Below are 15942 nucleotides of genomic sequence, written 5' to 3'. Positions count from 1 at the left end.
GTCACAGGCTGCAGTGGGCAAGGCCCTGGAACTGGAGAGTATGGTGCAGTCCCACTGCAGGCACACAACAGGGGCAACTAAGGGGAGTGAGTGCATGCGCAGAGCCCACCTGATATGGTGGCCTAGTCTGAGCCTCCTGGTGCACCAGTTCTTTGGGAGACACATGGAACTTGTAGATAGATGAGAAACTAAAAGACACATATGTGATACTGGCATTTGCCAAAATAGATTCCCTGAAGTGGAATGAATGGATCAAAGGTAATGATCATTTTTCATTTTTGTGATACAAATTCCTGAATTAGTTTCCAAGAAGGTGGAATAATTTATACTCCCATCAGTAGAAAGAGTATAAATTCCTATTTAATTGTGCCCTTATCAGTTTTGATGGTTTTTTAAAAATCTTTATTAAAAGATAGGTGATCCAGTTATGGTTTTAACTTATCTTCCTTTGATCATTAGTGAGGTTGGACATTTTCTCGAGCATATTTATCACAGGTTAAGGGCTCCATCCTACAAGACTGCCCTCCACCCCCCACTCCAGATGCCAATCACAAGCGTGTGCTTCTGACCAACCGGCTAGAGATTGGAGGTTCCCATGACCTCCCCCTTGGATTCAATTAATTTGCTAGAGCAGCTCACAGAGCTCAGGAAAAAATGTACGTTTACCATTTTAATAAAGGTTACCATAAAGGATACAAGTTAACAGCCAGATGAAGACCTAGGACAAGGTCCCAAAAATATAAGCTCTATCTTTGTGGAGCTTGGGGCCTGGCTCAGTGGCACATGTAGGTGTTCTCATTCCCCAAGCACAGAAGCTATCAACTGAGAAGCAGGACCCAACAGAGAGAAGAGCAATAAGTCCTTCTTGTGGATTTTGTGAGGGCATCATGCATAGCCAAGATTGACTAAATTTTGGCCATTGGCTGATTCAACCACCAGGCCCACCCTTGGGTGGGAGTCCATGTGGGTAAAATTGTAACATTTCCAGAATATCTCACCTGGCTTTAGTGCAATTGCATATCCTCAGGGGTGGGGAGAAGTTAATCTCCATATCAATGGGTAATTACCTGGGCAACCGAGGGCATGCCTGAACCTGAGAGGTTAAGGGGAAGGGGGCTGGCTAGCTTCCTGCTGGCTTCTTCCTGAACAGAGAAAGACAGCCTGGGACTGCAGTTTGTGAGCAATAAAAGGATTTTAAACTTTATTTCTCCCTTTGACTGATTTCAGTTTTTAGAGGTATTTTGCCCTGAGATTCCCTCTCCCCAGACTTACACCCTGTGCAGTTGGCAGGGTGCCTCTGAACCTGAAATCTCTCATAATGAGTGTAACCTTTGGGAGGGCTGCTCCTGTGAATGGTGGGGAGGCCCCAGTGGATGCAGCAGAAGAGGGTGCCGCTTCGCCTTATTATCCCCCCAGCTGTGGGGCTTTCAACTTGGGAACCCCTAGTGGGGAATTGGTTTAGGGTAAAGTACCTCCTTGAGAGGTGAGGCCTTCCCCAGAACTGGGGAAAGGTGGAAACACCAGAAGCTACAGACTTAGCACTCCATGAGTTGGAAGACTGCTTGGAGATCTTAGGGGGCTGTGTAGTGGCTGACATCGTAGGGTCTATTTTCATCCAGATAGTGGAAAATATTATACAGGAGAAAGAATTATTGAGGGACTCAGGCGGGAGAGAGACACACTTCAGCATCGCTTGGAGGAGCTGGGTGATAACCTATGGGATGCTGTTAAAGAAGAGAGACAGTTACTGAAAGGCAAGTCATGCTCCTAGAAGACTCCTTAGCAGTGGCAAGGGGTGAGACAGCAGGAAAAGCCGAGTTGCCAGAGACTGTGGGTGAGGGGGAGGAAAGAGTAGTGCCTTCAGCCTCGGAAATGGTGGATGGAGGAGGAGATGTTGTTGGAGGAGCCTGAGGGAGAAGAGGAGGCGGGGCCATTGGCAGATCTGCCACCCAGGCCACCACAGCCGGTACCAGCCGCCATCAGGATAGTATTACCTAATCAGGGTGATTTACCGTATTTTCCCAGTAGTTGGAAAATGTATGCAGAACTCCAGCAGGTACTGTGGGAATTGGGTATGAAAAACATCCTCTATAATATGGACCCCCAGGGCCCTGGTGAGGAGGTGTTCACTATAGGAATGAGAAACCTGGTGCTGCATACAGCTCTCAAATCTCTCTTTGGGTCCCCAGTGAATACTCTTGCCCCCCACATAGGGCTACCCACAAGTGAGGCTACTTGTACTTTGGCAGATCTGGGGGAGGTTGAAACGATGAGGGCCCTAAGGGAAGTACAGGCCACGACTGAAAGGAGAAGTGCAAAAGGTCCCGTGAAGGTCTCGAGGACCCAGATGTGGATTGATTTGATAAAGGCCAGGGTAGTGAAAGAAAAACTCAATGGGCAGCCCAATAGAATTTTGTTAGAACTGTGGCACCAATTAAAGCCAGAGCAGCAGTTCCAGCTGCTGAGGTCCAGGACACGGAAACCAGCATCAAGGCCTCATGCCTGGCCTGTGTCCCTGCAAAATTTCATGGGAGACAGTACTAAGGATTCTCCTGAGCCCTCACCCCACAGGAGGATGATTGAGCAGATCGACTGAAGAGGGAGTCAAAGTCCCCACCTTGGGGGTCATGGTGGGGACCAGAGGCCACATGTAGAATTAGTAATTCATTGGTCCCCTGTAAATGTACAAAGTGTCCTGGTGCTGGTGGACACTGGAGCTGAGTGTTCTCTGATTTATGGAAACCCTGAGCATTTTCCTGGGATACATGTTGTGATAGATGGTTATAGGGTAAGGCAATTAGAGTGAAGAAAGCCCAGATCTCTTTGGAGATAGAGCATTTACTCCCAAAGGAGTATACTGTGTACATCTCTCCCATCCCTGAATATATTTTGGGGGTAGATATCCTGCAGGGCCTGTGGTTACAGATCACTGCAGGTGAGTTCAGACTGAGGGTACGGTGGTAAAGGCAGTTCTGAGGGGATGTGCTAAGCACCCACCTGTAGCTCTGCCTGTACCTTGGCAGGTGACAAAAATTAAGCAGTAAAAGTTTCCTGGGGACACAAGGAAGTTGGAGAAATTCTACAGGAGTTGGAGAGGGTGGGCTTCATAAAGCCCACTCATAGTCCTTTATATTCCCCAGTGTGGCCAGTGAGAAAGCCAGGCGGCTACTGGTGTATGACTGTGGACTACAAGGAATTGAATAAAGTCACACCTGCTTTGTATGCTGCTGTCCCCTCCATAGCAGACATTCTGGACACCCTCAGCCATGAACTGTGAAGGTATCATTAGTAGTAGACCTTGCTAATGCTTTCTTCTCTATTGACATAGCACAGGAAAGCCAGAAACAGTTTGCCTTCACATGGGAAGGCCGGCAGTGGATATTCACTGTCCTTCTGCAGGGATACCTCCACAGTCCCGCCATCCGTCATGGACTTGTAGCCCAGGACTTCGCCATATGGAGGAAACCACAAACAGTGTGGTTGTATCACTACATTGATGATATTATGCTCACATCTGATTTTCTTTCAGATTTATAAGGGGCAGTTCCTAGACTGTTGCAACATCTACAGGAAAAAGGATGGGCTGTGAACAACAAGGTTCAGGGACCTGGTTTGTCTATGAAATTCTTGGGGGTTGTCTGGTCAGGTAAAACTAAAGTTGTTCCTGAAGCAGTCATAGACAAGGTCCAGGCTTTCCCCACCCCTACCACTGTGGCAGTATTACAAGAGTTTTTGGGCTATGGGAGAGTATTTATCCCACACTTGGCACAAATTCTGAAGCCCTTATACCGGTCGGGACTGAAGCCCTTATACAGTGGGACTGGGATGAGATATGTGCAGCTGCTTTTGGTGCCAAGCAGGTAGTCAAGGCCATACAAGGGTTGAATGTAATGGGCTCATCAAGACCCTGTGAGCTAGATGTTGACGTAGCCAAAGATGGTTATGGATGGGGTTTTTGGCAGCACTTGAACAGACATGCGAACCTATTGGATTCTGGTCACAACTATGGAAAGGAGCAGAGGTCCAGTACACCTTGACAGAGAAGCAACTGGCTGCTGTGTACCATGCCTTCTGGCTACAGAACCCATTGCCAGAACAGCTCCGACCAAGGTAATAACCATGTTATTGCATCCCATTGCAGGGTGGATGTGAGACTGGACCCGAACCACAGAGTGGCATGGCACAGATGCCTACAATGGCCAAATGGGGCACATATTTACAGCAGCACAGTGGCTTCTCTACTAGCCCCTTAAGTGGAGAATTTCAGTGCTTATTGGGGCCAGTGACCTATACCAGTGAAAAGCAGGAAGAACTTGCTTTTCAGCACTTGGTAGCCAAGACTCCTTATCAGGAGGGAAAAGCCCCTATACCTGAAGATGCTTGGTACTCAGATGGCTCCAGTTATGGGCAGCCCCTGAAGTGGAGGGCTGTGGCTTTCCATCATAAGACAGACAATATGGATGGAGAATGGAGAGGGGAAGAGCAGTCAATGGGCTGAGTTGTGGGCAGTATGACTCATGATCACCCAGGAGCCTTCCCCATACTTGTCTGCACTGACAGCTGGGCCGCCTATCAGGGCTTGACCCTGTGGCTACCGACATGGTGTCATGCCAACTGGATAGTTGGTCACCAACCCCTTTGGGGGAAGAGCTGTGGCAAGACCTATGGGCCTCTAGTCAGACTAAGACTTACTGTATATCATGTGCCTTTGGCATCCCCAGGGAATGATGAAGCAGACACATTGGCCCAGGTGCCCTGGCTAGAAGGAAAGCCTGCCTCTAATGTGGCCCAATGGCTGCTCCAGCGTTTGTTGCACGTGGGGCAAAAAGTAATGTGGGCTGTAGCCTGCGGAGGGGCTTGCCATTGACCTTTGAAGAAGTCAGCAGGGCCCAGAAGGGGTGCCTTGTTAGCTCTAAGAGGGACTTACACTGAGTCCCACAGCAACATGGGGCAATAGTAAGGGGGCCAATACCCTGTGTCAGGTAGCAAATAGATTAAATTGTGACTCTGCCCATATCAGAAGGATATTGGTATGCCGTGACATGTGTGGACACAGCTACTGGACTATTGGTTGGTTTTCCTGCATGTTGTGCAGATCAGCAAACTACCAAGAGGGGCCTGGAGTGTCTCTTTGCAGCCTATGGCCGCCCACAGGTGATTGAAAGTGATCAGGCACCCACTTTACTGGACATGTGTTACAAGAATGGGTGCAACAATTAGGAATAAAGTGGAAATTTCATGCACCATATAATTCTACTGGTCAGGCATGATAGAGAGGCACAACAGTTTGTTGAAATCTGGCCTGAAGTCGGACACCAATAGTCTACAGTGTTGGTCAGTTCACCTATGGACAGTGCTGTGGCGTTTGAATGAGAAGCCACATAAAGGAGCTTTGAGCCCTTGCTCACACCTTGCTGCCTCTCCTATACAATTATATGTCCAAACCAAAGAAGAGGTATTGAAGCCAGGATATGACCAGCAGAGCAACATCCTGCCGCCAGCCCCTACTGCACTGAGCCCTGGAGACACTGTTGAGTGGACCTGGCCCTGGACATTCTGACACCAACCAGCAATGGCTGACCCTTCTGGCACCTTGGGGGAAAGGCCTGGAAGCTGGCCTCCTGTGTATTCCTGCAGTAACAGCTGAATGGCCCCCAAAGGTCACGGTAGTGTACCCAAAATGTCCAGGTGGTAAGAGCATCTTGTGGGGAAGTTTTGTTTTATGATTATGGACAGTGCATGTACCTCCCGTAGCCCTATGTACTGATCCATCTGTAACTCCCGCAGGGAGGCAGGTGAAAGTCTGGTATACTAGAGCAGGATGAGATCCCATTCCTGCCACTGTCCTACCACAGGACCACTCTCTTGCATGTATCCTACCTGATGGAGAAGATTTGCATATGCTGGTGTCATTAAAACATGTATCTTATTGCCCTTAAGGTTATTTTCTCCTACAGTCCTTCTGACCTGAATGTGCCCCCGGGCTACAGCTGCTGCATGATGATTGCTCTGAACCCTTAGCTACTGCCTGCCTATGGAATGCATGGGACTTTGAACCTAGCTGAATCTTCCAGCTTGAGGATTGTCATAATTTTATTGCTGTTGCTATTGTTATGTCATTAGTCTGGTCACAATGCTCCAGTTTTCTCACCCAGGGACCATGTGGAAGAAGAGGAACGAGTAGACTGTAAGGCGAGATTTTTGGAGGGGTGGTCTGTGGGTAAAATTGTAACATTTCCAGAGTATCTATCTTGGCTTTAGTGTATTTGCATATCCTCAGGGGTGGAGAGAAGTTGATCTCCATATCAATGGATAATTACCTGGGCAACCGAGGGTGTGCCTAACCTGAGAGGTCAAGGGGAACGGGGCTGGCTAGCTTACTTGCAGGCTTCTTCCTGAGCAGAGGAGAAAGATGGCCCAGGACTGCAGTTTGTGAGCAATAAATGGGTTTTAAACTTTATTTCTCCCTTTGACTGATTTTGGTTTTTAGAGGTATTTTGACCCGGAATTTCCTCTCCCCAGACTTACAGTCCAAAAGTCTCTCATTCAGATGGCAAAACACCCATTTCACCTTTAAGACTGCAGTGTTTTCAGGAACTGAAAGACCAAATATACCTAAGAAATACATATTTGGTCATTCTTATGACTCATTATATCACAGGGGACATAAACATGCAGGGAACACCCCCTCTGTGCCCCGGGGCTGGATAGTTCGCAGCGGTCCCTGGCAGTGAGGAAACTGGAAGGAGATTGCTTTTGGCTTCAACACTCTTGCAAGTCAAATGAGGCTTTCAGACACCAGTGACCCTCCAGGGGAAGCAGCTGTGCTTGTTTCAGTGAGCTAAACTGAGGAGTGCAGGGAGAAGGGGCCACTGATCAGGTCAGTGTGCCCAAACCAAGTTGAGTCAGGAGAAGGGAGGCACAGGTCAAGCTACAACTCTTTGAAAATATGGGTCCCTGCAGGGCAGGCAGCAGTTACTCACTTCCAGAACCAATCACTTTACTACTGCTGGAGAGTATTGAACTAGCAAATCTCTTTCCGGGAAAGTTTACGCGTTTTAAAAGGTTGGCATATGGGGCTGTTCTACTCAACCTATACTCAAGAGATTTCTGCTTCGATTTTGTAATTAAGGGCACATGGAATCTCTGACAAGCTTCGCACTCTTTTGAGATCTGAAACATCCTGAATTGCATCTCCCGATAAAGACATCAATGCATGCAGGACGTGGATAGAATCCCTCAGCCCTGGCTCAGTTTTTCTCTGCTTTCTTTACTGTGACCTAGCCCTTTACGTGTAACTAAAAGATTGTTAACGACGTCCAACATTTCTGTTGCCCCTCCATTCTAATTGCCCTTCTTACTGCCCCCAAATGTCCACGGTACAGCCGTGAAGCCACCTGACGGGAATGAGGCCAGGCCCCATCGAGGATCCGGAGGGCTGCGTGTCCGGGACAAAGAGCTCACCTGGAGAGGCAGACTCGCGACAGGGGCTCCAGCCCCAGCAATAACTTGTGCACACGTCCTGAGCCCCACCCTCCCGCCATGGCCTGGGTTTAAAACAAACACATCCGCCTTTCTACAGCCAGCCGAGGCCCTGTTGCCAGCGTTGGTGGTGTCGCCGATGGCCCCGACCCCAAGAACGCGTAAGACAACAGGCTGACAAGCGACCATGAGAGGCCCACAGGGCAGCCGGGGTTCCCGGGTCGTCGGAAATGAAGGGTCCCCACCAGTAAGATGGCAAACTTTCGGCTTCTCTTCGGGGTCCTCAGTTCCCGCCAGTGCCACCTGAAGCCCAATCACCTCTCGCCCCCCTCCCAATCCCAGCACCTAGCCAACAGCCACCAGCCCCGTAGAAGTGACACCTCAATCAATTCATGCCCCCTCCTATATAACCCAGCACCTTTCCCTAATAAAGCGGAACTCTCCGGTGAATTGCTGCTATGTGTCGCTCCTTTCCTTTCATTGGTGCCAAAACCCGGAAGACGGGACACCCCAACTGGGCCCCGTCTTCCCCCAGACACCAGCAGCAGCTTGCCCTCGTCCTCTTTTTCTGGCGCTGGATCATAACACTCACCACTCCTCTCTGGCCTTTAGGTAAGTTTTCCCCCCGGAGTGGGCCACTCTTCCCCGAGCTATCGCAGTGCCATTGACCGTGATCGTCCTGCAAGGCCCTGACGCTCGGGGATGAGGAGGGAACGCTCCCCGCCTCAGGCCTTCACGGCTGTGGCGGACCCTCAGGCCCCTCCTCCAAAAGCCATAAATCCCCGCCTCAAGCCTTTACGGCTGCGGCAGACGCTCAGGCCCCTCCTCCGACAGTCATAAACGCATTCACCATCCCTTCCATCAGTGCTGAAAGTTTTTAAGCAAAATTTCCCCGGGGTGGGCCACTCTTCCCCGAGCTATCGCAGTGCCATTGACCGTGATCGTCCCGCAAGGCCCTGACGCTCGGGGATGAGGAGGGAACTCTCCCTGCCTCAGGCCTTCACGGCTGCGGTGGACCCTCAGGCCCCTCCCCAAACAGCCATAAATCAGAACCTCAAGCCTTTACGGCTGCGGCGGACGCTCAGGCCCCTCCTCTGACAGTCATAAATCCCCGTCTAAGGCCTTCACGGCTGCGGCCCACTCTCAGGCACCCCCCTCCAACAGCCATAAACGAGGTGACTCCTTTGTGGATGAGAACGCTCCCTTTTCCCCCCCTCCTCCTTCTGCTCCGTCCGCCGAAAACACCTAGCGCTAGGTACCTCGTGACTCCGGCACTCTGCCTTCTTAGGGAAGTATGGGTGACGACCCACACTTCCCAAGAAATTCCGACTCTTATACGAGTTTCCGCAGACCACCAAGGATCATCGGGGACGCCCTTTGTCTCCTTGTGGTCTGCTTCCAGTCCGAGGATCTCTGTTCGTCTTCCCCTGTTTGTCTCCTTCTCTGTCCTTTAGCCATGGGAGCCTCCTCATCCCTCCCTGAAAGTTCACCTCTTGAATGCCTGCTTAAGCATCTGGCTACCCTCTCCCTGATGCCTGATATAAAACCAAAACTTCTCCGTAAATATTGCTCCCAAGATTAGCTGACATACCCCCTAGACAATAACAACCAATGGCCCACAGGGGGAACTCTTGATCCTAACATCACTCGCGATCTTTTTAACTACTGCCAGCACCTGAAAAAATGGAAGGAGATTCCCTTTATCGAAGCTTTCCACCTCCTCCTCCCCCAGCCCCCTCCCAAGTTCTCCTAGCCTGCAAGCCGCCGCCCCTGCAGAAGCCTCCCGTTCACTCCCTTCCCCTTCTTCTCCTACAACAGCCCTTCTCCCTTCCTTCCCCACCATCTCCTCCCCCATCTCACCTCCTCCGCCTTCGTCCCCCCCAGATTAAGCCTGAGCCTTTCAGCCCCCCCTTTAACTAAGTCCCAAGGGCCTCCTCCGTCTTTGCCCTCATCACCTGTTTCTCCCGTTAGGGACCGCCTTTGTCTTCTCACATGTTTGTAGGGAGATTGGGAAAGCACCTTCCCCCATGTCTGAATGCAGCATGGGAAAGCACAAGCTACAGAACAACCGGTGCAGTCCTTAGAAGTTATCTGCCCACAAAAACATGTGCAGTCCTTAGAAGTTATCTGTCCACAAAAACATATCTTGCCAAGACTCCTCACTCTGAAAATAGGGAGACCTTGAAGATGTGTAGAAACACCGCCCCTGCTTCTAAACATGCCCTTCCCCCACTTGCGGATGTGGCAGGAATGGAGAACAAAGAACATTCTGCTTATGCATTCCATAAGCAATTAACTAGAGCCCTGCTGCAGCTCAGTTAGTAGACCATGGGACTCTTAATTCAGAGTCATGAGTTCAAGCCCAACTAGAGCGGCAGAAGTAAGCAGCTGAGCTGCTAGCTGGCGACATGTGGGTCCGATTCTATCTTTCTTTATTTTCTTTGCCCCCCTTCTGCACTTCAGGACCTGCTCGACTAAGCACGGCTAGACCGCGTCACTCCCCCACAGACTGAGCCAGAACCCTTTAGTCCCCCTCAGACTCAGTCCCGAGAGCCTCCCAAAATTATCGCCCCCCTCCGAGAGGTAGCAGGATCCAAAGGCATTGTGCGCGTTCACGTCCCTTTCTCCTTATGAGATTTAGCCCAACTAGAGAAACGCCTAAGTTCCTTTTCCACTGATCCCATGACATACATCAGGGAGTTTCAATAGACCCTCCAGTCTTACAGCCTCACACATCATGACATTTTCATGCTCCTGGCCAATACTCTCCTCCCTGAAGAGCATAGACGAGTTTGAGACTTTGCCCAAACGCATGCTACTGAAACCCACAGGACTGACCCCACCTATCCCCCTGGCCCCACTGCTGTCCCGGAACAAGACCCACAGTGAGATTATAACACCGCCATGGGTCTCTGCTCTCGAGATATTTTTGCCTCCTGCTTAATAGCAGGTCTGAAAAAGGCAACTCGTAAAGTAGTCAATTTTCAAAAGCTCCAAGACATAATTCAAAAGAGAGACGAAACCCCCTCCGAGTTCTTAGACAGACTCACTCAAGCCCTATTACACTATACCAGCCTAGACCCAGAAACACCTAAAAGAAGACATGTCCTTATGACATACTTCCTAGCTCAAAGCTACCCTGACATTAAAGCTAAACTCAAACAGTTAGAACAGGGCCCTGCTATCCCACAGACAAAGATCCTAACAGTGGCCTTTAAAGTCTTCCATAAGCGGGAGGAGGAGAAAGAATGCCGTAAACAAAAGGCTGATCAGGCCAATTTCCAGATGTTGGCCCAGCTGATAAAACCACAACCTGGGCGCCCCTCTACAAACAAGCCCCCCCCAAGAGCTTGTTTCAAGTGTAGAAAAGAGGGACATTGGTCAAGGGCGTGCCCCTCCCCCAGATCTCCTACCATCCCATGCCCCAGATGCCACAAAAAGGGCCACTGGGGGTCTGATTGCCCAACCACCCAAAGGGGAGGCTGGACGAACAACCCCCATCCTAAGCCCGCCATAGTGGGGCTGGCAGAAGAAGACTGACGGGGCCCGGGAACTTCTCGCCCGACCATTTCCTTCACCAAACAGGAGCCCAGGGTTACTTTAACAGTAGACGGTCGCCCCATCTCCTTCCTCCTAGACACAGGAGCCACCTTCTCAGTCTTGCGAGAATACCGGGGCCCTACCATGCCTGCCATTACTCCTATAGTCAGGGTAAGAGGTAAACAGATTTTCCCATTAACCACCCCCTCCTTTATGCACAATCCAAGACAATCCCATACCTTTCTCCCACTCCTTCCTGGTTATGCCCCAGTGTCCCATCCCTTTACTAAGATGAGACATCCTTTCCCTCCTCCACGTTTCCATAACTATATCCACTCCCACAGCCCCCAGTACTCCCTTTCTGATAGCCCTCATAGCCAACGATCCCCCCTCTACCAAATGAAAGCTCCGGTTCTGCCCTCATACACCCTGTAAATCCCCAAGTTTAGGACATTACAAGCCCCTCCGTGGCCCTATGTCCCCCTGCCTCTATCAAATTATGTGACCCCTCTCAGTATATTTGTCAGGCCCAATACCCCCTAACCACTTCAGCCCTCATAGGCCTCCAACCCATCATTCAAGCAGACCCACTCACTCCCCATTTAATACCCCCATATTAGCTGTTTAAAAAACCAACAGATCTTTCCGCCTTGTCCAAGACCTTCGCCTCATCAACATAGCCATTGTCCCTATCCATCCCTTAGTTCCAAATCCATACAGCCTTTTATCGCAGATCCCTGCCTCAGCATCCCACGTCTCAGTCCTAGATCTCAAGGACCCATTTTTCTATCCCTCTAGACCCCTGCTCCCAAGATTTTTTCATCTTCACCTGGACGGACCCATACACAAGACATTCTGAACAACTCACTTGGACAGTTTTGCCACAAAGCTTCCGAGATAGTCCCCATATTTTTAGACAGGTCGTAGCTCAAGACCTCAAACAGTTTCATCATGATCACTCCAAGTCCACCTTATTATAATACATGGACAATCTTCTACTCTGCAGTCTCTCGTGAGAACCGTCTCAATTTGACACTGCCTCCCTACTTAACCTTCTAGCGTCCAGAAGTTACCGAGTATCCCCCGTCAAAGCTCAAATCTCTTCCCCTCCTGTCACTTACCTCAGATTCCTTCTATCTCAACAAAGAAAGTCCATTACCTTAGACAGAAAATGGCTCCTCTCTGACCTGCCCATTCCCAAAACCAAGACAGAAATCCTTTCCTTTCTAAGCCTGGCTAGATATTTTAGAGCGTAGATCCCTAACTTCTCCCTGCTCCCTGTTGGCAAGACCCCTATACGACCTCAGCAAGAGCCCCCCCTAAAAAACCATTATCCTCCTCACCCCGACACTCCTTCATTAAGCTCCATCAAGCCCTTGTGGAAGCCCCAGCTCTCCATCTTCCTGATTTGTCGAAGACCTTCTCATTATACATTCATGAGAGATCCAGTCAAGCTCTAGGAGTCCTAGGCCAATATTACGGCCCATCCTTTGCCCCAGTAGCTTATCTCTCCAAGCAATTAGACCCCACAGTTCAGGGATGAGCCCCCTGCCTACGATCATTAGCTGCTAGACAGCTCTTGCAGAAAGAAGCTCATAAACTGACATTCAGGGCGCCCCTTACCATTCTGTCCCCACATCACCTAAAAGATCTCTTAACCTACAAAAGTTTACAGACTCTCCCTCCCTCCAGACTCCTGACCTTACTGTCCTCTTTCCTCCAAAATCCCGTTCACCCCCTTTGCCATCCATACCCGAATCATGACTTTTTCCTCCTTTACTGCTCTCTTGCTTTTTTCCCCCTCATTCCTATTGTCTTCCCCACCATCCCAGCCTCCTTTGTATGGCGATTCAAAGTCAGACAGACTTACACACAGCATCAAACAAAAATTACTGCCCTCATTGCCACACCAGACTGCCCTCTGAAAAGCTGCTCTGAGCCTTTATACCTCCACTTTCCTCCCTCCACCGAAGTGTTCACTAGCAGCTACCCTTATTCTCCCTACCTCTGCTTCCTCTATGACCGAAAACAAGCCTATTGCAGGCGATAACCAGACACCTACAAGAGATGTCCCTACTGGTCTTGTGCAATTCACTACATGAGTAACTTCCAGTACCCACAGTATTACTCCTCAAACCGTTTCATGAAATATCCCAACGGCTCATTCTTCTTATCAATCCCAGATCCCTGGGACTCTTGATGAGCTGCCAGAGTCACAGCCTCAGTTTACTATGGGGGGAGTCCTCAACCCCCCACGGTACCCTTCATATATCTCAAAAGTAGGTTCCCTCTCATTCCCAGATCTCTCAAGTTGCATCAGATAGCAGACATTCCGAAAAAGTCATTATCCAAACTCTTGACGGCGCCTCTTCATCTTCTTATCCCCGCCCCTCCTCCCATTTCTCCTACTCTTCATTACAGCTCATTCAAGACACCACCATCTTTCTCAACCACACCCTCAACACCGCCAATTGCTTCTTGTGCGCATCACTACAGTGCCCACTGCTGGCCGCCTTGCCCCTTAATATTTCCAACTACTCCTTCCATGCAGAAAGACAACCCCTCTGCCCCCTGGCAGACATACCCCTATGGGAACCAGAATACTCAGATAATCTCACCATCCACCACTGTGTAGGCCCAACTCCACCCCCCTCCAGTGCACTTCACTGCCTCTCTATCTACACCCCTACCTCCAGCTCTAAGACTTTTACGCAACCGGGACACTTCTTTTAGTGTAATGGCAGTCTTTTCAACTCACTGCCTCTCAACTCCGATATACCCTGCATTCTCATCACCCTAATCCCACAGTTTACAGCATGGCAGAATTTCTTGAGCTCCAACCTCCCTTGCCCTCGTGCACAAAAAGAGCTGCTTTCCTTCCCATCATGGTCAGTAGCTCTTCGATCACCTCAGCCATTGGGGTAGAGTTTTCGGGAGAAGCCTTGGGTCACTCTCTATAGGCAGTTAGAGATCTCAACGCCAAACTTGAGGGAGCCCTGACATCCGCTGCCGATTCTCTAGCCTCTCTCTAAAGACAGGTCACTTCGCTAGCTAAAGTCACCCTTCAAAACCGGCAGGCCCTAGATCTGCTTACAGCCGAGAAAGGCGGCACCTGCGTCTTCCTCTGAGAAGAGTGCTGCTATTACATCAACGAATCCGGCATTGTAGAAACTGACATTACCAAACTCACCGACCTTGCCTCCAGTCTCCACTCTGCTTCCAATTCCAACCCATTCTCTTCAATACTAACAAACCCCCTCCTCACCTGTCTCTGGCCCACTGCAGGCCCCATAATAATCATTCTTCTCGCCTGTCTCTTCTCACCCTGTATAATAAAGTTCATCAAATCCCAAGTCAGAAAAATCTCTAATCAAGCTTCCAACCAGTTTTTACTCAGGAACTACCAGCTTCTGGCCACAGAAGATCCCTCACCCTCACATGACCTCCTCACCACATGCTGAGATGGACCCCTCTTTCCGCTGGAAACTGTTCCTGGAAACAATGGCCGCAGATGCCTCGCTCCTGACACCCATATCCTCTTAGCACCATTAGAATCAACAGGTCCTCGACCTATAGTTACAAAGAACCTTCATTAATTTCCAACCTGAAGAAGTCCACATCTACTCATCCTTACTGTGGGGAGTCCTATCAACCCTTTCCTCCCAATCCTCAAGCCCTCACTCCCTTCTCCGCCCCCTGTTCAGCAGGAAGCAGCCAGAGAGAAAGCAACGTCCACAAACCCATAGAGGAGAAAGGGGGGAATGAAGGGTCCCCACCAGTAAGATGACAAACTTCCGGCTTCTCTTCGGGGGTCCTCAGTTCCCGCCGGCGCCACCTGAAGCCCAATCACTTCTCGCCCCCCTCCCAATCCCAGCACCTAGCCAACAGCCACCAGCCCCGTAGAAGTGACACCTCAATCAATTCATGCCCCCTCCTATATAACCCAGCACCTTTCCCTAATAAAGCGGAACTCTCCGGTGAATTGCTGCTATGTGTCGCTCCTTTCCTTTCAGGAACCGCGCTCGACCGGTCGTGGACCCCGACGCGCTCCCAAAACGCTACGCCAAGGCCTTCCGCTGCCGCAAGCAGTCGCCAAGTTGCTCACCCCTCCCGGGGCTGGCCGCGGCGGGCGGGGCGGGGCAGGCGGCGGCGCTTAAAGAAGCGGGACGGGCGGGGAGCGATGCTCTGCCGCGGGACTGCGGGATGGAGACCGCCCGCGACTACGCCGAGGCGCTTCTCAGGCGAGTCCACGCCCGCCGTCGCGGGGGCGCCCCACGACCCCTCCGCCCCTCGTGCCCCTGCGCCCCGAGACCCCTCCGCCCCTCGTCCCTGGCGCCCCTTCTCCCACGCGCCTCATTTCCCCTCCGCCCTTCGTGCCCCTGCGCCCCGCGACCCCCTCAGCCCCTCATGCCCCTCTGCCCCGCGTCCCCCTGCGCCTCGCAATCCCCCTGCGCCCCGCGACCCCTGCACCCTGCGCGTTCTGAGGCCCCGGTCCCAGCCGCCCTTGTGCTGCCCACGGAGGCGGCCCCGCGCGGGTGGAGAGCCCGAACCCGCCGCGTCTCCGCCCGCTCCAGCTGGCCGTTAGTGCCCGGTGTGGCGCTCCCGAGGCGCTCGGGTGTCCGCGGAACAGGTGACAGTGGCCGAATTCCTGGCCGCTGCTGCTGTCGCCGGTGCAGACAAGGGCCCCGTCCCGAGAACCAGGGCGACGCCTCCACAGTGTGCGGGGATAGGGCTTGTAGGGGACCCCGGGACAACGACTGGAGCTAGGGCGAGTGGAGGGGCACTGGCGGGGGTGCTCGGCGGCCGGGGGAGGCTCGGGCTCGCGGCTCAGAGCGGGCGGGGCTCTGGTCTCCAAGGGCAGGTGGGCTGAGCCAGGGGCACTCGTAGGCCCTGCGCGCTCGCTCAACCCACCCAGGATGC

The 15942-nt window shown here is 51.4% G+C and overlaps 2 protein-coding genes across 4 annotated transcripts in view; both read left to right on the top strand.

Annotated features, from left to right (window-relative positions):
• The window catches only part of IMPA2 (inositol monophosphatase 2), a 116981-nt gene extending 109185 nt beyond the window's left edge, over positions 1 to 7796 (top strand). The window contains exon 8 of one of the 2 annotated variants that reach the window (XM_073212807.1): positions 7583 to 7796. In XM_073212807.1, the coding sequence (XP_073068908.1) occupies positions 7583 to 7647 (65 nt within the window). In that variant the 3' untranslated portion in view covers positions 7648 to 7796. Of the gene's footprint in view, positions 1 to 4141; positions 7364 to 7582 lie in introns of those variants that run through there. The other variant, XM_037001081.2, reaches the window with a different exon arrangement.
• A 200-nt stretch (positions 7797 to 7996) lies between these two features.
• CIDEA (cell death inducing DFFA like effector a) overlaps positions 7997 to 15942 on the top strand; it is a 44670-nt gene continuing 36724 nt past the window's right edge. The window contains exons 1-2 of one of the 2 annotated variants that reach the window (XM_037001105.2): positions 7997 to 8094; positions 15036 to 15263. In XM_037001105.2, coding sequence (XP_036857000.1) covers positions 15226 to 15263 — 38 coding nt within the window. In that variant the 5' untranslated portion in view covers positions 7997 to 8094; positions 15036 to 15225. Of the gene's footprint in view, positions 8095 to 15035; positions 15264 to 15521; positions 15653 to 15942 lie in introns of those variants that run through there. The other variant, XM_073212808.1, reaches the window with a different exon arrangement.

This window comes from Manis javanica, chromosome 9 (genome assembly GCF_040802235.1).
Source record: "Manis javanica isolate MJ-LG chromosome 9, MJ_LKY, whole genome shotgun sequence".
Taxonomy (NCBI): domain Eukaryota; kingdom Metazoa; phylum Chordata; class Mammalia; order Pholidota; family Manidae; genus Manis; species Manis javanica.
Note: the sequence above shows the minus strand (reverse complement) of the source record. Positions and strands in the feature narration are given on the sequence as shown.